The following is a 14446-nucleotide window of genomic DNA, read 5'->3' as shown; positions in this document are numbered from 1 at the left end:
ACAATTTTCTGGTCGTTCTCGTATTTTATTGAATAATCTTCCTTTTCACTCCATTTTGATCATCAAAAGTCAATGGAATAATTCGTAAACATAGATGTATGAAATTCGTAAAACATAGTTGTGTATGTGAAATCGTTAACACTCACTCACTCACTCACTCACTCACTCACTCACTCACTCACTCACTCACTCACTCACTCACTCACTCACTCACTCACTCACTCACTCACTCACTCACTCACTCACTCACTCACTCACTCACTCACTCACTCACTCACTCACCTCACTCACTCACTCACTCACTCACTCACTCACTCACTCACTCACTCACTCACTCACTCACTCACTCACTCACCACTCACTCACTCACTCACTCACTCACTCACTCACTCACTCACTCACTAACTCACTCACTCACTCACTCACTCACTCACTCACTCACTCACTCACTCACTCACTCACTCACTCACTCACCCACTCACTCACTCACTCACTCACTCACTCACTCACTCACTCACTCACTCACTCACTCACTCACTCACTCACTCACTCACTCACTCACTCACTCACTCACTCACTCACTCACTCACTACTCACTCACTCACTCACTCACTCACTCACTCACTCACTCACTCACTCACTCCACTCACTCTCATCACTCACTCACTCACTCACTCACTCACTCACTCACTCACTCACTCACTCACTCACTCGTTCATCGTTAATGTACAAAAAACATCATCATGTACAAAAAACAATCATCAATCTACAAAAAAAAACATTACAAAAAATATCATCATATTCAGCATCATCAATGTACTAAACATGATTCATCTGTCAAACTATTAGTCATTCATTCACTCATCTCTCTCAACATCTCTCCAGCCAGTCGTCGGCTGATCCGTGATGCTGATGATTGGTCTGAATGGGTGTGATCGAGCGGGATGTACTGTTGCTGTTGTACCACCTGTTCAAACTCGAACTGCTGCTGATGTTGTCCGGTTCGGAAATGCCGTTGGTCAGGTTGATGTCGCAACGTCATAGAATGTCGCTGATGGTCAGGTTCGTGACGCGGTCGATGATGATGATGATGGTCGTGTCGCTGATGGTGTCGCAAATGATTACCATATTCTCTTCTCCGTCTTGCTCCGAATCTACCAGACGCCGCGTCGTACGTTGTTGTTGATGGTGACGCTGGTTCGGGTGATCGTCGTCTGCGTTTTGGCACGGTCGTCTTGTTGTTGTGACCGCCAGTGGGGTTGTCGAGAGCCGCTTTGTGTGGCCTCTTCCTGTTTAGAATAAAACAAAAGACAAAAACACGTCAGGCGTGAGAGGAAACCCGTGTACAATTCAGATTGTAACGATCAATTGGGGTGGGGCCTTTATTCAAACCACGGCTTGATGTAAGCCGCGTCTTGATGACTGATCTATTTTTAATTCAGATTGTAACGATCAAGTGGGATGGGGCCTTTATTCAAACCACGGCTTGATGTAAGCCGCGTCTTGATGACTGATCTATTTTTAATTCAGATTGTAACGATCAAGTGGGATGGAGCCTTTATTCAAACCACGGCTTGATGTAAGCCGCGTCTTGATGACTGATCTATTTTTAATTCAGATTGTAACGATCAAGTGGGATGGGGCCTTTATTCAAACCACGGCTTGATGTAAGCCGCGTCTTGATGACTGATCTATTTTTAATTCAGATTGTAACGATCAAGTGGGATGGAGCCTTTATTCAAACCACGGCTTGATGTAAGCCGCGTCTTGATGACTGATCTATTTTTAATTCAGATTGTAACGATCAAGTGGGATGGGGCCTTTATTCAAACCACGGCTTGATGTAAGCCGCGTCTTGATGACTGATCTATTTTTAATTCAGATTGTAAGATCAAGTGGGATGGAGCCTTTATTCAAACCACGGCTTGATGTAAGCCGCGTCTTGATGACTGATCTATTTTTAATTCAGATTGTAACGATCAAGTGGGATGGGCCTTTATTCAAACCACGGCTTGATGTAAGCCGCGTCTTGATGACTGATCTATTTTTAAAGGTGACAGTTTCCCGTTTTTTGTCCGTCTGCCTTATTTAAAATTGTACGCTGGCAACCACAGTCACATATTATTCAGTCTCTCGAAAGAAAGGTCACGCACGCCGCACGCAGCGCATAACTCACCCTCACTGGTACGGACAGGTTATACTATTATTTGAACGTTTACTATTTGTAAGAGTTGTAATTTATGTAAATTGAATTCGAAAGTATATTTGATCGCCCATTGACATACCAGAGTGACGCTTATTCATATGTAACTGAGGGTCTCAGCCTTCCTGTTTTATTTACATTCTCTGATTTCTCATTCTCTGTTTTCAGAATGTACTTGACTTGTATTGATAGCGTCGTCCTGTTGGTTCTCGGCTGCCTACTACAACAACACGTTCAACAGTCTCTCGCCGCGTCAGCCAACGTATCAACATCTTCGCCATCGACAAATACCACTTTGGGCGCGACAGTCGGTGGCAACGCTTCACCTTCTAACAATCGACCACCGTTCGTGAGCATTGTAACAACCACGCCCACGCCGCAAACCATCGCCTGGTATAAAACCAACGTGTTTCTGGGTGTATTCGCTGGTATCGGATTCCTCGTCCTGTTGGGTGTGATCGGATTGATCATTACTTTGTACAGAAAAAAGAGACTAGGATAAGATAGAAAGAATGGCGTCGTCGTCTGGAAAAGGGAAACGTCCGGCTTCATCTTTCATCGACAGTAAGAGAAAAACCTCACCCAACACATTACCACACAAGAAGAGACGATTGTCGTCGTTCGCCGTAACACCCGCACAAGTAGCACCGCTACAGAGATCATCTGACTTGTCGTCATTCTCAGGAGCCTCCGATGACTGGGGAGCCAGCACCTCCAAAAAAGTCGCTTCTCGTGCAACCACCGCGCTGCTGCTTCCGAGGATCAACAACGTGACCTCCGCGACACATACCACCATCTCCGATATCCCGTTGACGACGACCACGAGGAAACCCATGAAAAGTACAGTGTCGAAAACCAAGTACGACGCAGTCTGTGACAAGATCAACGAGATAGCGCGATCTCTACCTAGGACGAAAGCGAGAGTGTCTAAAACGAAGAACAACCCACTCGTCACCCTGCAAGAGGCTGCTCTTTTCCTCCGGTTTCTCCATTTACATTATTCCGCTCTAATCGCCGATTCGTTTGGTCATTACGACACCTTTCTGAGGAGAAACTTTGTAAGATCATGCGTTGACGACAGCGACCACAGCAACAGAGACGACCACAGCAACAGAGACGACCACAGCAACAGAGACGACCACAACAACAAACGCGGCAACCACAGCAACAGCAAATGCAACAAACAGAAGAAGGAATAATACGTACATTATGAATTGCATCGAGGTCTGGTTGCATCTCGCGATGGTGCTTATGATGGATTGAACTGCTGGAGTGGAGAAAAAAGCACCGTTCTGTTTCATGACAATTCCGTCGTTAGGGAACATTTGAAGGGTACAGTTGATGACTGCGAAATCTACCTCATCTGATTGTGATAAGTCGATTAATTCCTGTCCTGACGTGGACGCCTCGAAGAGGTTCTTTTTGTTGGCAATCACCAGATCCACGATCTCTGGAACAATTTTCCTCTGGTATTTGGTTGTGGTCTCTGTGTTAGAAAGAGAGGAAGATACATATCGGGTTCTAATCATTATATAATCATTATATAACCACATGTCATTATAAAACCACATGTCTGATTTTTATGTAATTCCACCGAATTGTACATTTGATTATCATTTCTTGATATTAGTCAGATCAGATAGTATTATTGTTGTATTTATTTTAGTTTGATTACACCTCATACTTTGTGAAAGATAATAAGTAATAAATTACCGTGCACAACTGTGCCGGAGAAAGCAGTCAATTGTCTTGTGAGTTCAACCATGCTGTTGTCCATACATTGTAGAAATCCCCTGCTGTCAATGTTGTTGTTATGCTTGAATTGTAGATCGTTCTCGTTTGCTTGACAGATAAAGTTCAGAAAAGCGGCATTCTCAGCAGCCTGAGTCTTTGCTCGTATAGTGATCAATTTCGTCAGCAGCTGCGTGAGCGAGAATAAGAATCGTGTGCTGTCTCCATAGACCGTCTTGTTTATCTTTGACATAAACGTCGCATGGATTGTCCTGTACACTCCAGTTATCTGTGAGACAAAAAAATAGTTTGAAATGTATGAGTTGAAATGTACGAGTTGAAATGTATGAGTTGAGATGTATGAGTTGAGATGTCTGACACACAAACTCATACATCTCAACTCATACATTTCAACTCGTACATTTCAACTCATACATCTCAACTCATACATCTCAACTCATACATCTCAACTCATACATCTCAACTCATACATCTCAACTCATACATCTCAACTCATACATCTCAACTCATACATCTCAACTCATACATCTCAACTCATACATCTCAACTCACCATTTTGATGAAATCGTGGCCGGTCGCTGTACAGGCAAATGACTCAACCGACATTAGGTCCATAACGTTGTTAAACTCTTCTTGACTCAGACCACAACCGTTTGTCAGAGCTTGGGGAGCTGCAAGGTCTGGGCCGGACGTCCCGCTAGCTGAAAGGAAATTGATGTGCATTTCGAACCCAACACCTCTCATTTCCAGGTGCATTGATTGCCGCGTAATCCTGTCTGACAGAGATTATTGCATATGGCCTCTCATGCATTATTGTGTCCATAACAGCACCTTCCCGTGGTGTTCCCCGTTTCTACTGAGTTTGTTATGGGCGCGACCGAGTCCCCGGCGGTATAACCGGGCTAGGGAGTAGGTGGGACCCCTTCCTCTTAAGGTGCAGGAGACAGAACCCACCGATGAGTGGTACACGCTCTGCTCCTCACCCACCCACCTCACACTCATTCTGTAGTGTGGTGTCCTCTGTATGTCCTTACTTTTCTTAATCTACCCCTATAGCTCATACTTGTTTCCTAGTGCTGTAACTTTAACACTTCTATACTCCCTCTTTGGTCGACCTGTGGCCCATGTCTTCTGTATGACTATCTGTGATTGATTGTAATCATGTATCCTTCTTAAAAAATTGAGATTTTTAGGGGAAAGGGCTGGTATCCCTTTGTTTTAGGCCCACAGAATCTCTCATCGACACAAATGACCCAGGACGTGACGATCCTCTGTTTATGAAATATGGCCCTTTAAGCAGAAAGAATAACTGAAATAGATAACTGCAAGCCAGGAAACAGTAGGTGGCGGGGAATGGGCGACCGTCAATCATGAAAGAGACTGTGGGAAAGACAAAATGAAGGCTACTTGACTAGACCCTATAAAAATTAATTATGTGAGGAACATGCATCTGCAGCTCAACTCCTGATGTTATGCAGCTGACAAGGAATACAGGTTAGGGTGGGAAGACAGACCAGAGACTCCCCAGCATGCCATGACAGACGAGGAAGTTCAACGTCCACCTTGGCTTGACTGTCGTTGATTTTTTTTATCAACGCTTGAGTTACAGCACTCGCATTCTGGCTGTCAAATGGTGCCTGTGGGTGTACGAATTCGGCACTGTATCCAGGAAAGACTGAATTTGGTTAATGATGGAATTAGCCGCGACATCGGCTGATTGATGGGAGTTGTCATCATCAAGGGTGTGTTGTCGCCCATCATCGTATCGGTCACCATCCTCCGATACATGTGAGTCTAGATGATCGATATCATGGAGTTGGTCCACAAAAAGGTTATGGTTTGTGTTGACCTGTTGGTTCGGGATCTGTTCAATCAGATGTGGGGTGGGTTGCTGCGGCAATTGTGGCGGATATTGTTGTTGAACAAAGGGTTGTTGATAGACTTTTTGGTTACACGGCACTTGGTCAACGGGTTGGATGTCGGAGTGCTGGTAATAAGGTTGATGTAGCATTTGGGGAAACGATTGCGTTGTCGGATGCGTGTCCCTGGTTATATAGTCAAAATCGATGGCGTTGTCGATTTTTTCGTCGTCATACTTATTTCCATCGAATTGTAGTTGCTGTGTTGCTGCGGAAGGGTTATTGCTTGGTGTAGTGGTGATCGGGAGGTGGGTGGTGATTGGCGACTGTTCAATCGAGTCGCTCATTGGTCGCTGTTGTGACTCAACGACCGTTTTTGATTGCGACACGCACATTGGTGTATACAGAGCATCGAATGATTGATCACTGAATGATGATTCAGGAACAGATTGTAACGGTTTAACTACAATGAAAGATTCGGGAAATAGGGGTGTATGCGTTGACATCTGAGGTTCAGAGACCGATCGTTGTTGATGTTCGTTGATAGATTGGGATGGGTGTGAGTAACCCTGTTGTGGTAGTTGCTGGATGAACATATCAGGTTGTTGGGTTTGGGCTGGCGATTGGAGCTGTTGAGCTGGCGATTGGAGCTGTTGGGCTGGCGATTGGAGCTGTTGGGCTGGCGATTGGAGCTGTTGGGCTGGCGATTGGAGCTGTTGGCTGGAGATTGGAGCTGTTGGGCTGGAGATTGGAGCTGTTGGGCTGGCGATTGGAGCTGTTGGGCTGGCGATTGGAGCTGTTGGGCTGGCGATTGGAGCTGTTGGGCTGGAGATTGGAGCTGTTGGGCTGGAGATTGGAGCTGTTGGGCTGGAGATTGGAGCTGTTGGGCTGGAGATTGGAGCTGTTGGGCTGGAGATTGGAGCTGTTGGGCTGGAGATTGGAGCTGTTGGGCTGGAGATTGGAGCTGGATGGGTGATTGATGTTGTTGATCCTGTTGTTGGGGTTGTTCGGCCGGTGGTTCGAGTTTATGGATTGGTGATTGGGCTAGGGTTTGGAGCTGATTAATTGATGATTGGGTTAGCGGTTCGAGCTGATGAATTGGTGAATGGACTGGAGATTGGGGTTGGGTTTGTTGGACTGGAGATTGGGGTTGGGGTTGTTGGATTGGTGATTGGAGTTGATTGATTGGTGATTGGAGTTGATGGACTGGTGAGTCTTGTTGTTGTTGGTTGGTCAGTTGAGCGTCAAGGACGGTTTCGGATTCAGCGCATGGTTCATTGTCGATGGATTGCTTTGCTGTGTTTATGGATTGATCATAGTCATATGTGTCTATTGGTTCAGTGACAGATTCAGTGGTGGCTTCGGTGATAGATTCAATGGTATCGTCAGTGATATTGGTATGTTCAACTGTCTGTTCAACTGTCTGTTCAGTTGTCTGTTCAGTTGTTTGTTCAGTTGTTTGTTCAGTTGTCTGTTCAGTTGTTTGTTCAGTTGTCTGTTCAGTTGTCTGTTCAGTTGTCTGTTCAGTTGTTTGTTCAGTTGTCTGTTCAGTTGTCTGTTCAGTTGTCTGTTCAGTTGTCTGTTCAGTTGTTTGTTCAGTTGTCTGTTCAGTTGTCTGTTCAGTTGTTTGTTCATTGTCGTTCAGTTGTCTGTTCAGTTGTCTGTTCAGTTGTCTGTTCAGTTGTTTGTTCAGTTGTCTGTTCAGTTGTTTGTTCAGTTGTCTGTTCAGTTGTCTGTTCAGTGTTTTGTTCAGTGTTTTGTTCAGTGTTTTGTTCAGTGTTTTGTTCATCGACATGTTGGAGCGGAGTCTGAGGATTGAGTTCAGCGGTCGGTTCTGTGAGCGGTTGTTCGGAGGAGTGTTGGTCAAAGACAGACCAGACGCGTCTTTCTGATGGTAAGAAGTTTTGGATCGGTGGTAAGGAATCAGACAATTCGCACGATTCAGCCGCAACCGCAAGATTTTGATCTACCGATGATTCAAGTGGTTGATTTTTTTTTTGATGGAAAATACGGAGGGTAATAGTCTGGTTGGATTGTACTAGGAATGTAAGGACAAGCTTGGACAGACTCATCTGGATCGTATGGGGTATTGTCGTATGTGACATTATTTAATTCATATGTACAGGTGTAGTCATACGGCTCGTCTTGGAGCGGGGTACTGTCACCATAGACTTCTGGGTCTGGGTTTATTATCTTTGATGAAACATCATCATCCCACGTTAGTCGAGTTTGAACATCACTCATATGATCAGTATCGACCTGTGTCTTACTTAATTCCTTTTGGTAATCTCTCTCTCGTCTGGAACTACTACTAATTTTACTTCTGTGTCGCAATTCATCTCGACACATTGCGTCCTGTGATACACTCCAAAATCCACCTATCTTATCATCACTAATCATACATTGTCCTTGTATCTTATCTCTATCATCTATGTCATGTCTTCGTCTCTTTTTTTTCCTGTCTCTCTCCCTCCTGTTTCCTCTGTCATCGCCAGCTTCGTGTCTCTTCTTCTCTTCAGACTCTTTTCTCTTCATATTCTTTTCTCTTCTTCTCTTCATACTCTTTTCTCTTCTTCTCTTCATACTCTTTTCTTTTCTTCTCCTCATACTCTTTTCTTTTCTTCTCCTCTTCAGACTCTTTTCTCTTCTTCTCTTCAGACTCTTTTCTCTTCTTCTCTCTTCTTCTCTTCTCTCTTCATCTCTTTTTTTCTTCCTCATACTCTTTTCTTTTCTTCTCCTCATACTCTTTTCTTTTCTTCTCCTCTTCAGACTCTTTTCTCTTCTTCTCTTCAGACTCTTTTCTCTTCTTCTCTTCAGACTCTTTTCTCTTCTTCTCTTCAGACTCTTTTCTCTTCTTCTCCTTCTCTTCAGCCTCTTCAGCTTCTTTTCTTTTCTTCTTCTCTTCAGCCTCTTCAGCTTCTTTTCTTTTCTTCTCTTTTTCTTCAGCTTCAATACTCGTCCTCTCAACCTCCGTTTCACTGTCAGATTGTTTTCTTTTTTTTTCCAAAAAGATATGCCCCTCGTCACCTCTGCTTACTTTTCTTTTTCTCATCTCACAATGTACAGATTCATTTGGTTCGTGGGGTATCCCATCATGCAGGGTCGAGAATTTGGAGATGTAAACAGAAGTCTGACAACCCATATCATTCGCACCTTTAACATCGTCAACACCACCATCCTCACCACTATCTTCATCGTCATCATTACAACCATCATCATCGCTATCACCACTATCACTACCACCATCACTACCACCATCACTACCACCATCATCACCACCATCATCACCACCATCATCACCACCATCCCCAAAAAAAGTGTGGCCAGGTTTGCCTAAAAACCCAATTTGAAAAAAACTCCCCCCCCCCAACCCTGCTTTCCTTTTTTTTCCACCGCTCAAAAACAAACAAAAACCCCGGAACCAACCCCCACGAAAATTTTTCATCTCTAATATTTCCTCAAATTTTTGGATAAACTCAAAAGCCGCCCCACGAATTTTAAAAAAATACCCCTAGTGGGGTACAATTTTTGGGGGAAACATAGGCCCCCGAAAAAAAAAAATAAAGGGGTTTTTTTTTTTTTTTTTTTTAAAAAAAAACCCCCCCTGGGGGTTTTTTTTTTTTTTTGGCTTTAATTTTTTTTTTTTAATTTTTTTTTTGGGCTCCCCCGTCCCCAAAAATTTTTAAATTTCGTCCCCGCGCCCCCCCGCCCCCCCCCAAAATTCATTTTTTCGCGCCCCCAACCCAAAAAATGGGTTTAAAATTTTTGGGTGGGGAATTTTTTTTGATTGTAAAAATTTTGGAACATTTAAAACCTGCCAAGAAAAATTTTTTATCAAAAAAAATTTTTTTGTCCTGCAAACCCAATTCAAAAGGGTTTTCCCCTCTTTTTTTTTTTTACTGGGAAAGGTTCCAAAACAAAATAAAAACAAAAATTTTTTGTTTTTCTTTTTTTTTTCATCCCAGAAAAAGGGAAAAAAACCAAAAATTACTTACTTAAAGCACATTGTTTTTTTTTTTTATTTTTTTTTTTTTTTTTTTTTTTTTTAAAAAATTTTTTTTTTTTTTTTTTTTTTTTTTTTTTTTTTAAAATTTTTTTTTTTTTTTTTTTTTTTTTTTTTTTTTTTTTTTTTTTTTTTTTTTTTTTTTTTTTTTTTTTTTTTTTTTTTTCCCATGGAGGGTGGGGCACCCCAAAAAAATAAAATCTAAAATTTAAAAAAATAATTTAAAATTTTAAATTCCCTTTAAAAATTTTTTTAAAAAAAAATTATTTTTTAAAAAAAATTTTTTTCCCCCCTTTTTTTTTAAATTTTTTAAAAAAATTAACATTTTGATTTTTTTTGGGGGAAAAAAACAATTTAGAAAATTTTTTTTAAAAAATCAACAAAATTTTTAAAAAATAAAAAATTTAAATTTTTTACTATATAAAAAAAATTAATTTTTAAAAAAATAAAAAAAAAATTTTTCAACCCCCCTAACCCAAATTTTTAAAATTTCCTTCAATTGAGAATGTTTAAGGGAATTTTTTAAAAAGAAAAAAAAAAAATTTTCCTCACAATTTTAAAAAATTTTTTTAAGAAATTTCTACTGTTGATAAAAAGGTTGGTCCCAAAAATGTCCCCCAAAAATCAAAAAATAATCCCCCCTTTTTCCCCCCCCCCCCAATCCACTTTAGCCCCAAACCCCCGGGCCGGGGTCCCCACTTCCAAATAGAATTAAAAATGTCTTCATTTCCCAAACCCTTTCCCAGAAACCCTTTTTAGGTGGACAAAAAAACGGAAAAAAGACCACCGGTTTTTTTTCCGCAACAAACGGCGGCCCGGGGGGCCCCTTTTGGGGCCCCTGGGGAGGGGTCCCCCGCCCGGGAGGTCCCCTCCCCCCGGGTCCAAAACGGGGGGTTGGTTAAGTTTTTGGTTTCCCAAAACCCCCCCCACGGAGGGGAAAAAACAAGGGGTTCAAATTTTTGTTGATGTTTTTTAAATTTTTTAAAACGGGCCCCTTTTTAACCCAAAAGAAAAAAAACCAATAAGGCTTTTTTGTTTAAGCAAAAAAAAAACATTATCTTTATTGGGGGATTTTGCCCCTTCTCGATTTTAAAAAGTTTTAACCGCCAAAAAACCCCCCAAAAACAAGAGGCCTCACAAAATTTTTTGCTTTTCAAAAAATTCAGGTTTAAATCATTTTCCCAAACCCCCCTTCTTTCCCTGAAATACCAACAAAACCCCCCCTTTTTTAATTTAAAGAAACTAAAAAAGATTAAAAAAGTTTCTTTCCCCACCGAAAAAAATTAAAAACCACGGGGAACCTTTTAAAAAAAAAAGGGAAAAACAAAAAAAAACGACCCTTTAAAAAAACCCAAAAAAAAAAAAACAGGGGTTTTTAAAATGTTTTCCCTTCTAAAAAAAACAACTTTAAAGCCAAACAAAATTTTTAAAAAAAATGGGGAGAAACCCAATAAAATTTTTTCTGGGGGCCCCAAATTTTTTTTAACACGAAGTGACCAGGTAATCTTGGGAAAAAACAGAAAAGGAAACCAAAGCCATTTTTGGGCAAAAATAAAAAGGGACAATAAAGCCTTTAAGAACCATTGTCTTAAACCGCCCTTTTTAAAAAAGTTTTTCAACGAAAAATTTTGGGTTTTTAATTTTCAAAGTATCCTTTCCAAAACAAAAGACACTTAAAAATGTTTGCAGTCCCAAAAACAAACTTTCCCCTATTCCCCAAAAAACCTTCTTTCCAAAACCTTCCCCCTCTTTACGGGGGGCTACAATTTTCCCCTTAAACAATGTTCCCTTTTCCCTTTTAACAATTTCCTGGTTTTTTGCCGGCCCCCCAAAAATCTAAACATGTAAAGCCCGGGGGAACCCAAAACTGTTTTTTTTGTAAAAACAAAAACCCCCTTTTTGAAACCCAAATTCTTTTTGGGAAAAAACAACCCAAAAAAACCCCAAAATTTGCGGTTGCGCCCCCCAAACCTCAAAAGTTTTTTTCAAAAGGAAAGGGAAAAATTTTTTGGAAAAAAATTTTCCCCTCGAACCTAGGGTTTCTAAAAGCCCTTTTTAGGCCCAAAAAGAAACTTTCGCCCCGGCCTCTTTTTCCCAGGTTTTTTAAAAAAGTGTTTTCCCCCAATGTTTAAAAAAATCCAAAACAATTTCAAAATCCCAAAGGGAGGGGGATTTTTTAAAACGTCCCCAAAAACCTTTTTTAAAAACTCTTTTTTTATTTTTTTTTTTTTAAATTTTAAAAAAATTGAAAATTTTTAAAATTTTTTTTTTTTTTCAAAAAAGCAAAATTTTTGAATTTTAAACCCTTAAAAAAAAAAAAATTTTCAAAAAAAAAATAAAATAATTTTTCCCCCCCAAAGCGTTTTTTTTTTTTTGAAAAAAAAAAAAAAAAACAAAAAAAAAATTTAAAAAAAAAAACCCCCACAACAATGGGACCTTTAAAAAAAAAAAACCAACCCCCTTTTCCTTTCCCCAAAGGGTTTTTTTTTCCCCCCTGAACACAAAAAACAAACCCCCCCACCAAAAACCACAGTGAAGAAAAATTTTGTTATTTATTTTGCCAAAATTTCTATTTAAAAAGTATTTTTATTTTCATCCAAAGCCCCCCGGAAGTTAACCTTTGCCGAATTTAAAAAGTTTTGCAAAGGGTTGAATATCCATTAAATTTCCCCAATTTCCAAACTGGGGCATTCAAAGTATTGGATAGATTGAAAGGAATTTTTTTTCCAGCGGGGAATTCGGGGATTAGAGCAAGGTCTTAATGCTCTGTGATGCAATCACAGTCTGTAACGGTAAACTCATGCTGGCGGGCTGTCATATGTGTACGCCCAAATCAGAGAAACTGTACCGTGTTGACGCAAACAATGACAAATGTTATCCCCGATTTACCGGCGTGTCTTACTTATTGTCCAATATACAGATGTCTTGGAAACCAGAAACAAATACATCGGAATCGTGAATTGTGTCTTACATTTATTGTTTTATTGCAAAAAAATATTGCAGCAATATACATCATACTTATACAAATGTTCATATTCTTTATAAAATATAAATATTACCTTTCTATATGATGACATTTTGTTGTTGTTATGTATATGAGTAACAGTACAAATGTTATGAAACAACCTATAGATAAACATATAATCCACACTAAGGGTAATTCTTCCCCTCCATCTGCATCTCTGTCTTCCTGTCTCTTATTGACACCTTTGTTATTATCCTTATCTCGTGTTGATTGATCTGTTTGTGATGTTGGCGTTTGTGGTTGACAGTCTCCGTGTCGTCGCAAATAATTTAAGTCCTGTACCAACGTCTGCCTCAGATATTGGCGCTGAAATTTATGTTATGAATTTGACACGGTATGGTGGTCGCCGATATTCTTGCCGAACAATTTGATGTTTCGCCGGACATCGTATGGTTTCTCCAGCGACCTGTAGAACGACCCATTCCATCTCAGAAATGCACCCGACGAATCTTTGAACGGGTTTATAGGCGACTCACCCTGTAAGATCTCTAGAACAGGCTGAGCTGTCACGACAATTAGCAGAAGCGACCAGGTTGCTATGATACGACCGCTCATTGTCGCTGACTTAGACGAATTGTTCTAACGTAGGACTATTCTTCCACACAAATAATATTCATTGGTTTTTGTCTCGTCATCCAGATCCCTTGCTCTGCAGAAGATGGCGGTTAATGATGTGACAATAACCGGAATCTACGGTCAACCGAGTCAACAGTCATTTCTATACAACGATTACGACCGTGACGACGTGGAAATTATATCTGTCACCGGATTTCCATTAACTACAGCTCGTATTCACCGACCCGCTTTGAGATCAATACGAGATACTACGAGAGACAGATCCAGAAGCCCCATCTTGAGGCATCAATCTCCACTCCCCAACCCAGCCTCCGCCAGATTGCGGTTGTCTCAGACGCCCAGATCGCCATCTCCAGAAAATCAACATTCGGATCTGCGAGTGGTACGATTTTTCGAACCTCTCAGCTCCCCCCTCGAGCCTCTCGTCCCCGCCGATCAAGTCGACCCTGAGATGGATGACAATGGTGCAAACGACGATGATGGAGGTGAGCAAGAGGACAATGTAGACAATAACGATGATGTTGGAGGTGAGCAGGAGGACAATAATGACAATAACATCGATGGAGATGACGAGGAAGTTGACGATGATGCGTATGACGTCGATACTGAACTAGATGACAACAGTGACGTGGAGACCTGTGTTTCCGATGATGAGAATGTCGTATCATCGAACACCGAACCGCAGCAAATAAAGCTAGGCTTGTACCTGGACGACGACGTGCTGGAAGACAGGATAATACGCGCGTGTGACAACGCTCTTGTTCGTCGACCAGTTGGTCCAATACGGCGCCTCGTCCCATCGTCACTTCACAAGTACATAAAGAGTGCAATACTGAACTCTCTCGTTCTTCTGGGTGGATCTTATGTCGGTCAATGTGTCGTATATGACTTAATCGCCCCGTTAAACGATGGACTACACTCTATTAGAGATGATGACAACGATAGTGTCTGTAGTGAGGATAGCGGATTCGCCACAACAAGCACCACATCTCCACTATCTGTTATTCACACCTCAATTTCAGAGGATC

General features: G+C 41.2%; 2 protein-coding genes across 2 annotated transcripts; both read right to left on the bottom strand.

Annotated features, from left to right (window-relative positions):
* Window positions 1–4: 4 nt before the first annotated feature.
* On the bottom strand, window positions 5–6141 carry LOC144957204 (uncharacterized). Its single transcript, XM_078888255.1, has 4 exons — window positions 4508–6141; window positions 3917–4223; window positions 3410–3689; window positions 5–1289 (listed from the first exon to the last, which is right to left on the bottom strand). The coding sequence occupies exons 1-4, from the start codon at window positions 4709–4711 to the stop codon at window positions 854–856; spliced, it is 1227 nt and encodes a 408-aa protein (XP_078744381.1). The 5' UTR covers window positions 4712–6141; the 3' UTR covers window positions 5–853.
* A 136-nt stretch (window positions 6142–6277) lies between these two features.
* Window positions 6278–7609, bottom strand: LOC144957203 (uncharacterized). The gene has a single exon (XM_078888254.1). The coding sequence runs from the start codon at window positions 7607–7609 to the stop codon at window positions 6278–6280; it is 1332 nt and encodes a 443-aa protein (XP_078744380.1).
* Between the last annotated feature and the right edge of the window lie 6837 nt (window positions 7610–14446).

This window comes from Berghia stephanieae, chromosome 11 (assembly GCF_034508935.2).
Source record: "Berghia stephanieae isolate SIO BIC M18660-M18661 chromosome 11, UCSD_Bste_1.3, whole genome shotgun sequence".
In the NCBI taxonomy this organism is placed as follows: Eukaryota; Metazoa; Mollusca; class Gastropoda; order Nudibranchia; family Aeolidiidae; genus Berghia; species Berghia stephanieae.
Note: the sequence above shows the minus strand (reverse complement) of the source record. Positions and strands in the feature narration are given on the sequence as shown.

What these genes read in the sequence shown, in the direction of transcription:
- LOC144957203 (XM_078888254.1), bottom strand. Translation starts at nt 7,609, where the DNA reads ATGTCGATGAACAAAACACTGAACAAAACACTGAACAAAACACTGAAC.
- LOC144957204 (XM_078888255.1), bottom strand. Translation starts at nt 4,711, where the DNA reads ATGCACCTGGAAATGAGAGGTGTTGGGTTCGAAATGCACATCAATTTC. An exon ending in GCCACGATTTCATCAAAATG is followed by an intron (nt 4,224 to 4,507) that starts GTGAGTTGAGAT and finishes TTTGTCTCACAG; the next exon opens with ATAACTGGAGTGTACAGGAC. An exon ending in ACCTCGATGCAATTCATAAT is followed by an intron (nt 1,290 to 3,409) that starts GTACGTATTATT and finishes TATTCTAAACAG; the next exon opens with GAAGAGGCCACACAAAGCGG.